The sequence below is a fragment of the Chlamydotis macqueenii genome, chromosome 10, assembly GCF_036417535.1.
Source record: "Chlamydotis macqueenii isolate bChlMac1 chromosome 10, bChlMac1.mat, whole genome shotgun sequence".
NCBI lineage: Eukaryota > Metazoa > Chordata > Aves > Otidiformes > Otididae > Chlamydotis > Chlamydotis macqueenii.
In genome coordinates, this window is record NC_141565.1 from 15,595,553 (window position 1) to 15,605,649 (window position 10,097).

Here is a 10,097-nt window from a genome sequence, read left to right on the forward strand (position 1 = left end):
TGCATGTTTTCAGAGTATGTTAATATTAAAATGTCACTGCAGAATAACTAAGATAACTATTAAAGATCAAGAACTATTCCTGTGCCTGACCTTACTGGTCATATTCTTACTGTTTTCCAACACTTTGAGGATTGTTTTAATGTACAGTGGAGTACGACACTTTACAGACACTTGTCATTAAAGGTCAGTAACACAAGTTTAAAGAAAGAATGAATTAAAACTGTGCAATTGAATACCTACCTGCCTCTTTACCTCTCTTTCCACCTGTCAGTAGGTCTAGCGCAGTGCTGTGCGAACTATCCCAGTTCTGTGGATTACTGGAAAGCCATGTTTGAGCTGTAGAAAGGACAAAACTGAATATCTACATGTCCTGGTATTCCAAATGGGAGCAAAATACTATTTTCTGGGTCAATGGAGATTTTTATTTTGGCTTTCACTTCTTGTATTCCTTGTTTTTAAAGTTTGGAAGAAGTTACATATAGGTAAGCCAGGAGAAAGCGAAATCTGTGTGTGTGGTGAGGGATGTGGACGGGATGTATGCTCTCCATGCCGTCTCCCACTTAGTCCTACTTCTTTTTTCTGAGGGTTAGAAACTTGAGTATTGCTTAGGTTCGTTCCTGCATTCCAAACAAGCTGAAATTCTTGTGTAACCATGTGAGCACAGGAACCTGCAGCTTTCAAACCCTGAGGAGCTGGCATCCCTGGAGAAAGGGCAGTTTCTAATGCAAGACTGCAGACAGAATTAAGATGATGACTTATTTTGGGTATTATCTGCATAACTCCAAATCTATTATTTTCTCATGAAGGGCAGAGCTGATGCAAGAGTTGGAAAAAATTGTGAAAGAGGCATATGTTTTCGTGAAAGACTTGCCCTTTGCTTTACCCTGTTGGCCAGATATTGACAGGTATGTTATCTCCTTGCCCTGCAGAGCAGTTGAGCTGGTTGTTATCCTTTGAAGACTACAGTCTTCACTGTGAATTAGGAGGGATGGAAAAATCTCTTCATCTATAGCTTCTCAGATTAATGTAGTATGGCAGCAGCAAAAGTGAAAACAAAACCGATGCACGCACTTGTGTTATATTAAAAAAATGTATCTGAATGTTTCCTGCCTGTTCTTCTGGATTTGAGTCTTATCACGTCCTTTTGCAATCATTGAGAAATTGGAAGTTTATTTGAACTGGGAATAGTGACTGTAGAGTGAAGTGTTGAGCAGCAAGATGGGAAGGACTGTATTTGATCTTTCCTGGGTTTAAGACAAATAGCTAAGTAAACTCGAGCATCCTCTGTGAAACTGCTCCTGGCAGACTGATTGCTTTCCTACTTCATCATTAGTGAGGATCTCTGACAGTCAGTTAAATAACTAGGTCAGCCTGGGAAAAAACATGTTGCTTGATCTTCTGTGCTGTCCCTCCTGTTTTCCCATGTGTTTCTCTTTATAGCCCATTTCTCAGCTACTGGAGATGGGAGCGTATTTGTATTATCAAGTGTAGAGCTGTGGAGGAGAGACAGGTACCTCTGCCGGGGAGGTGGGAGCACAGGACTTCGCAGGTGCCTCAGAGGCCAAGGAACAGGCATCCTCATGCACTGGTTTAGAGTTTCCCCATTGCCCTTGACTGGGAAGGGGATGCACTTTGCAAAGCTGCAGGATCATCCCCTCCATGGGGAGGGGCTGGAGAGGGAAGGGAGCGTGACTCCACATACCCAGTGGCTCTGCTTTGCCTCCTGCCCAGCCCATTAAGGAGACAACGATGAGTTTAGATGCAAATCCAGCCCACAGGGCTGTGCCTTTACTTGACAGGGTTGTTTGTTTTTTTTTTTTTTATTGTGCAATACTTTCCCCATTGCAGATCAAATCTCCACTGTGGCCGTAAAGCTGCCCATAACAGAGGCTCGATGATAGCCAGGACTTGGAGACAGTTTGTGCCCCTGTTACAAGAATTCATATTGCAATTGCTTGAGCTGATGAGGTTAATTATTTCTAATCTGTATATGCTCTCAACTTGAGCGAGCAAATCGGGTCTAGCCCTGAGTTACTCCTGGCTGAATTGCCGATGCAGTGATGAAAGAGGCAGTCGACTGCAGCACTCGTCGCACCCGTCTGTGGTCTGCTCCTGACAATATCTCCAGAGTTTCACACTTCACAGACAGCTAAAAACCAGAAAAAGTTCTTCTCATACTATGCCATGCCATGTCATAAGTATTTAGTCCTCTGTCTAGTTTTAAGGCAGATTTGAGTCAAAATCTTTATATCAGTGAATGGATGTGCTATTTATCTTATGCTCTCCCTGACTTAACTGTTCTTTTTCGGGATTACTTTTCATTCCCTCCTACTAAACACAAGTGCTTTTCAGCCTGGAATTTTCTAACAGCAGCAATAATCTGTATTTTAGTATTAACATCTGGTGCTGATTGTCCCATCATTTGTCAATGCCATACATCCTTAGTGTGAAGATCTTAGCATTTTGATATGACAGGTTAACAGTTGAGCAGGGAGGCATCCCACTTGTTGCATTTAGGTACCAGTTTCTTTTCTTACATTCTTACATACTGTGTCTTTCTTTAATAAAATTTCAGGTTTTTGTGAATATAGCTGCCTTTTTAAAGTCTAAATGTCCTGTAATCAAACATTTCTCAGAGGAAAAATTGTTTGGTAATAGTATTTTCAGGCTTCCCTCTGAAAATGAATATCATATTAAAAATGATGTGCTCATCCCTTATCCATTAGATTTTCAAAGAAACCGAGGGAATTGGGTGCCTGCACTCAGGGCATCCCTGCAACTGCTCTGCTCCCTGTATGAGGCATGATCATAATTTGGCCAAAGTGCTGTACCACGTCTGAAAAATGCCTGGATGTGAGATGACAAACGTTTCCCCGCAGACAGATGAGCTCTAATAGCTTTTGTTAAATGATGTTTTACCTGCTCTGTCTCAGCAAAGGGATTCATCAATATTTTAATAATTTGTGACCCCAGAGCTAAATTCCAGGCCGAGCTATCTCCTGCGTGTGCAGTAGCGCAGATGGGCTGACCTGTCCGTGCCTCCCAGCCGGGGTCTCCTGGTCACCCCGACCCCTGCCCAGGCCGGAGCGTGCCCTGCTTGGCAGCGTTCTGCAATTGCGCAGAGGAGCGCTGGTCACAGCTTCATCACCAGGCACCGGGCAGCAAACTGCACCCAGCCTGACTGACGCAGGTAAATACCAGTGCAGACTTCACCCCTGAGTGAAATCAAATTGATCACGAAGAGATTTTTTTTTTTTTTCAATGGTGATGGCCACGAGGCAAATGTTCCCGAGACACACAGAACATCACTCGTGCCATCCCAGCATGGATGGAAGCAGCAGCGTGCACCCCAAAAGGCATGGGGATGGAGAAACAAATGAGTAGAAAACTCGCTGTGTGATTTTATTTATCCTCCGCTTTCCCTGCCTCCTGGCAGAGGTTCAGGTTTCAGGATGCTTAGCAGCGTGTTAGCACGGGTAAAGCAGCTGTCAGTGAGCAGGAGCCAGTCTGGCCCCGCGACCAGAGGCGTGCGGTGGCCCTTAGCTAACTGACCTCTGTGCAAAGCAGCCTGCAGCACAGCTGTTAATCCCTTGAGCTGCTTAAATCCCCCATTAACCTGCGCTGGGTTGGGTCTCCTCTTTGCGTGCTGCCGTGCGGAAGAGGAGGAGAAGGCCCTTCCCCGGCAGGGCTGAGCACCACGGGTTGTGGCCAGTGTTGAGAGATCAACCGCAGGGAGCACGTTAGACCTGCTGCTTCTGCTGGCTTTTCCCACCTTAGGTAATTGATTTCAAAGAGATGGAGCAAGAAGGACGTTAGTGTTAGGCTGTGGCAGCCAGTCCTACTTTGGGCTAAGATGGAGCAGGGGGCTTCTCAGTCTTGGCTCTTTGGAAAAAAAAAATACAAGTATCATGTAAGATCAAAATTCTGATCACAAAGAAATCAAGATATGACTTTGCTGGGTGCAAGTTAGCAGCGCTTCTGCAGGTGCTGAAGGATTGGCTGAGGAAATGGAGTCTGGGTGGCTAATGGTGTGTGTGCACCTCCTGGTTTCGGGATCGCCTGGTGCCTCTGTCCTGCATGGGCATGCCCACACCTGCCCCAGCCGAGAGCCATCGCTAAGGGAGCCGGGGCTCTGTCGCACGCAAACGTTTCGCAACATAAGTCTTTCTGAATTGCAGCAAGTACTTTAAAAAGGACGGGAACACACTGGGAAAATACCAGAAGTGAAGCGGAGACTGCGGCTTTTTGCAGTGGCAGTTATTTTAAGTGAACTGCCTGTAAAGATTTTGCAGTTTCAAGTGTCAGGTTGCATATTTTGTGCAGACAATATTGCTAACGTGTGAAACATGCTAAAAATTGACCGATAAAAGCACCTGGATATTTCAAACGTAAATAGCGTGTATCAAAATAGATACAGAGCAGATGGCCTGGCTCCCTGCGCACCTTGCTGACCAGAATACTCGAGCAACACACACAGCCAAAATCTTGCCGTCTTCAAAGATGATCATCTGCAAAGGCAAGGGCTGTCCCCATGCCACCCTTTATCTGTCAGGCACTAACGCTCCTGCACGTGCTAATTAGTAGATCCTAGAGGGGTAATGCACCCCAGGCTCGCTTGAACTTGTTAACACCCCAGCAAAGCAAATCACCTGTTCCAGAGCTCCAGCTCTCAGAAGTCGGTTAGATGAAAAAACCCGTGAGCTGAAATCTGATCTGTGGTGGAAAGAGCCCAAAACGCAGCGGGGTGGCTCTGCCAGCCAGCTCACAGCGCTGCCCATAGCTGATAAACATGCAACGGAGCCTGCTTCTCACTCTCCTTTTTACCTTGGATGCTAAGACCAAACATTACCATTCTGCGGATTAACTGGGATGTAAGGGTTTTCATGCCTCGTTGTACGGTTCAACAGATGTGAAAGGGAATTATCACTTCAACATGATATCAAGACTTTTTTTTTTTTAGCTGATGGCAGATTACTAAGCCTGAATTCTTGTTTAATTTTAGTGTGTTAATTGATGGGATAATGAGCATTGATTATATGTGTTTTGGCTGCGTCATTGCAATTACAGGCTCTGTTTTATTCATAAGTCAGTCCTAAAGAATGCACTAGAGATCTAAGACAGCTTGAACCCCTCAGAAAAAGGCTCTGAATTGTTTGAGTAATGACACTCTTAGATGGAAAATTAAAGGTTCTCTTTTCCCATGCTTTTTAAGATAATTAAAATCCAGGAACAGTAAGGTGGTGAACATCCTTATTCATTAGCCTTCAGTAATTTAGCTTCTACTAAATGAGGAAAACATTTTAATTCTCTAGGCCATCTGTTGCAGTCTCCTTTGCATGTCCTGTTACATAAAGTCTTATCTTGGGTTGTTTTAACATCAGCATTGCATGCTTTCACCAGGAACGATGAGCTGGACGAGGTAGTTGAAGTCACTGCCTATTAGCAGACCACCCTGGGATTAAAACAGCCGCTTGGTCTTTTATGTGGAAGCTATCCTGCCCAGACACCTCTAGGCAGAGGATCCGCAGAAAGGAGACCGTGCGCTGAGACAGGCAGCCTGACAAGCTGTGTGTTTTCTAATAGCGATATCCATGCCAATAAATAACAAAGTTCACCGGAGCCCTTCCAGCTCCTCTACCGTGCGACTGCTTACCATATGGCTCTGTGCTGCTTTCGGAAGCAGGCAGCATCCGTTCGGGCAGAAACCGAGGCAGAGGCTCCGTGCTGGCTGCTGCAGCTCTCCTCATTGCTCTGCGCTGAGGGAATAAATATTAGAGCAGGAGCGTGCTCAGCCGGGATAAATGCTGGGTCAGGATTTGGCAAACGATTGGTTTCTGTCTCCGTCTATAAGAACAACTCACTTTGTAACTTGGGGCAAGTTACATTAGCCCACACTAGAAAGATTTCCCATTAAAATTATAATGTGTATAGATGAATGGGTTCAGTGTCTTAGCTATTCCTGATGCAAAGTTACATTCCTACAGATCTAAGAGGATTCAGGCTCCACAAGTTTGTTTTGTTTTTATCAAATTCTCACATAAAATAAACAACCATGCTACTTACCAACCCATCCACACTGCCTTACAGGGGCCGCTTTAGACCAGTTTATTTAGCCAGGTAGCATTTACATTATTGATAGGGCACGGCTGCAAGCAGGCTGCTTGCACAGGGCAGAGCTTGAATTCACCTGTTTGCTATTACTCGAGTTGCTTAGAGATCACAAACACCCCGGCCTCGAGATGTGTGGCTGCAGAGCAAGCGTTCCCAGCACGAAGCAGTACTCGGTCAACCAGCCAGCTCCTGCTTCCACCAAGAAAACCCCTTTGGCCGCAGCAGGCATGCCCAAGCAGTAAGTCATCACTTGGCTCTTCGCATCTCTAGTGATCTGTCATTTGTCTTGAAATTCATTATCTAGATGTATTTGTCTCTACCACAAGCAATCTCTCCAGCTGTTTATTGGCTGCTGTGTAATTAGTTTCCAGCACTTCAGTAAAAGCAAGCTGAGTTTTAATAGAAAGCAGGGAAGTGACTCTCCCGGGAGTAAAAGCTCTGTGTTTGCTCCAAACTGGGAGCACTGGTGAGTGGGGCATGGCAGAACCCTCTGCACTTCCCTGGGGATGGGCTTAAAACTGAGAAACTTCCTGGAGCTCTTTCATGTTCTGAAGAAATGACTTGAAGGATGTTGCAATGCCCCGCTCTTAAAATTATTTACTAAGCACCTTTAATAACTCCAGGCTGCTGGCTTAGGTGAGGAATTAGGAGCTGTGCGATGTTGCGTGCTGCTTGTAAAGGCCATTTCCCTTTCCGCTGCGAAGGAAAGCCAGCCTGCCTAGGGAAGCCCTGAGTTTCTAGGGAATTAAATGAAACAGAAGTGAGCAAGCTCACTCGTGGAGAAACTGTACATACACACAGAGTTCACAGGTGATAACGGTGCCTCTCTTCTCTCTCACTACCAGCATACCCATAGCCAAGCAGCTGGCCTCAGTCAAAGGTAAGGGCACCCATTCCTTGCCCCTTGGGGGTCCAGGTTGTCCAGCTTGAGTGCAGTAACTCGGCCAGTGCAAGACGAGAGGGTCGTGTGGGTCCCTGTGCAAAGCGCTCCCATATCGATCTGCATCTCCTCCTCTGCTTCTTTTTCCCTTAAAAATCACGACCCGAATCACCTGTGGTACCTGATGCTAACTGAGGGCTGTGAGCAGTCTTTAGGAGTGGGGGGAATGAATCCAGCCGAAATCCCAAATATACCATAATGCTGAAGTGCAGCGCTGATGCTCAGACATGGGCATTTCTGTTCAGTCAGGCTTCCCAAATGGGCCACGTTTTACCTCATACAGGCTCCTGGGAGTCCAAGCACACCCGGGAGATGGCCAGCATGGCCTGTCCCCATGGCATGGCAGGTCCTTGCTGGATGCCCAGGGTGGGGTTCGACCAGATGGGTCTCGCGCATCACCCTGTGTTACTGCCCCAGCTCCGATCGAAAGCTCCCTTTCAGGGTGTGCTCCATGGGAGGTGAGGCATGTTGCTGGCCCACTCCAAATAAAATCTGGTCCAGGTCCTCTGTGGGTATAAACAGTTTCAGTCTCATTAACTTTAATGAAACTACACAGATTTCCACCCACTCAGGATGGTTCTGACAGTTTCCTTTCAATTATATCTCAAATGCCACTTTTTCTGATAGGCTGATAACTTTTTTTTTTTTTCCACTCCTCTAGCTCTAGGAAAGGGCTCAGACCTTGAAAAAGCTTTTGCCACCACAGCTTTGGTGTATAACAACGCTGCTGACCCCGAGGGCAAGCTCAGCAAAGCTGAAACCAAAAGCCTGCTGCAAACCCAGTTTGGGGGTTTCATACAGGTGAGGGGGTTTGGGTGAGCGGTGACGCTGGGCCGGCACTGACTGGGCAATTTGGGTGCAGGAATGGCACCTGTGGCTGGGCAGTCACCAGTCAGCAGGGTAATCCCAAGTGAGACTTTAGGGATTTGGTACAAACATCTTCAGGGAATTGGTTGCTTTATGTTGAGCCTGTGGCTAACAGAGGGCTAAAGGAGAGGGGACAGCAATAAACCGCTGTTGACGTGCCTGCTTGCATTTTTGTTAAAAAAGTAGGGCAACTGCAAAAAAAACCCAACCACACAAAAAAAAAAACGCTCAGATGATGACAAAAGGTGGCACTTCTGGAGAGAAGAAACCCACTGCATTTTGTGAGGCGTTTGGTATTTTGCCAGAGCACTGACCCAGCATCAGGAGAGCCAGCCCCGTGCCGCAGAGCTGCACGCACTGTGGTCACTGGTGGGGCCACTGGGAGAAAGGGATCAGAAAGTACCTCCATCCATCACCCACCCAGTGTGTTGGTGGCAGTCAGGCATGGTGAAAAACAGCTGTATCAGCACTTGTGGCTGAAAACTTCTGGCAGATTTTTTCCCAGCCATCACAAACTACATTAATCACTGCCAGATTTTCAGTCCTGGCTAGGTATCTTTTAAAAGATATATTCTGGATTCAGGTGGAAATTTTGGGGACAGGTTGTTCTCCTGTCTCATTGCAATAATATTTCTGTTTGAGTTTCTTGGGATACCTTTAGAAAAACAAATATGAATAAAATATAAAAACCTGAATGGAAAGATAGAAAATACAGGAATTTTTACATAGGTGTCCCTTTTTCTTTTTTTTTTTTTTTTAATGATGCAATAAGAAAGAAACTTCATGCTTAATCTGTTTTTGTTTGTTGTTTAAAATTCTCCACAGGGCCAAGAAAACAAACTAAAATACCAGGAAATAATTTCTGCCCTGGATGAAGAGCTGGAGAACAAAATTGATTTTGAAGATTTCATGATCTTGTTAGTCAGTCTTGCTCTAATGTCTGACCTGCTGCAGGAGATCAAAAATGTGAAAACCACAAAATGATCAGTGCTTTAGAAGAAGAAAAGGCTTGGTGCTTTGTAAGGAAAGGAGGAGTGAACCACGCACAGAGATAGCATTGAGTGCCTGGGTACCCTGTGCTGTTCCCTTTTCACTGAAATAAAGTCTTGTCCAAACCTGGCTGAACTCACTCCTGTGTAGGAATAATCCACAAAGCGAAATGTTGGTGCTCAGAGCCTCGTGTCTGCTACGTTCGTGCTTTGGGAGGGTGTGCTGACTGGCTCTTGGTGGGTCCTGAGGCCCCAACACCCGTTGGCAGCTGGGCACAGCCCCCAGCCCAGCTCCATGCTGGGAGAAGGCAGCCCACGCTCTCCTAGACCTCTTCATCGTCTCCCAGCACCATTGTGGGGAGATGATGGGGAGATCGCTGCAAGAGCATGCAGCCCCATCTCCCTTCGGGGCAGCAGCACGTGTGGCACAGCTGGCCAGCTGCCCAGGGCTCTCCCAGTCACCTTGGGCGGTTCAGCCCTGAGCAGGGTGATATCTGTCATGGGTTTCACAATTGGCAGCGACTGAAAAATCTGTTGCAGCCTTTGGTAAACATTGACTTTAGTCTGTGGTTTCCAACCCACCATTAACCCTTCTGAAAGGAGCATTTGTGTATTTTTATTTCCTTCTCCAGCTGACCTGTTCATTGAATGATCACCATGGAAGGAATTTCAAGTCCAGCATTTGCAATGCATCTTTGGCAGTCCTGTGCTCGTGTGACCAAAGGGATGACTTAGTTAAACGTACCGGTCAGTGGAGTCTGTTTTTTCATGAAACCGTGAAGAGGAGAAACCAGATAAGCTAAGAGGCAGTCCAGACTAGGGGTGGTGGGGAAAAAGGGTGGCCAACAAAGTGTGGGTGTTGGAGCTGAGTGATATGGGCCACCCACCCATGGGCTTGGTTAGGTCCAGAGCCTCATCACCCTAATCTTTGTTTTGATTCCTACCTATAAGGTCTTTATTTAGAGCCAACACATAGCCCACTGTGACATCTCTTTGGAGTGCAAAAAGCATTCTTGCACCCTGGGAACAAAATATCCTCTGTAAGAATTTAACAAGCGTCTACCAAGACAGTTAAGATGAGCAAGCCAGTAAAACATTGCAACTCTTAATTTGCTCTGCTTCCTTGCCTGGAAGGAGAAGACAAGAATGATTTAGCTTTGGTGCATAATTTCTCAAAGAGGAAGGGATCA

At 46.1% G+C, this 10,097-nt stretch overlaps 1 protein-coding gene across 1 annotated transcript; it reads left to right on the forward strand.

Moving 5' to 3' along the window:
• The first annotated feature begins 6,239 nt into the window (after window positions 1-6,239).
• On the forward strand, window positions 6,240-8,917 carry SNTN (sentan, cilia apical structure protein). Its single transcript, XM_010128331.2, has 4 exons — window positions 6,240-6,349; window positions 6,957-6,991; window positions 7,713-7,852; window positions 8,744-8,917. Exons 1-4 carry the CDS (start codon window positions 6,240-6,242, stop codon window positions 8,900-8,902), a joined length of 444 nt encoding a protein of 147 aa, XP_010126633.1. The 3' UTR covers window positions 8,903-8,917.
• Window positions 8,918-10,097: the final 1,180 nt, after the last annotated feature.

What these genes read in the sequence shown, in the direction of transcription:
- SNTN (XM_010128331.2), top strand. Translation starts at nt 6,240, where the DNA reads ATGTGTGGCTGCAGAGCAAGCGTTCCCAGCACGAAGCAGTACTCGGTC. An exon ending in GCAGCAGGCATGCCCAAGCA is followed by an intron (nt 6,350 to 6,956) that starts GTAAGTCATCAC and finishes TCTCACTACCAG; the next exon opens with CATACCCATAGCCAAGCAGC. An exon ending in GCAGCTGGCCTCAGTCAAAG is followed by an intron (nt 6,992 to 7,712) that starts GTAAGGGCACCC and finishes CCACTCCTCTAG; the next exon opens with CTCTAGGAAAGGGCTCAGAC.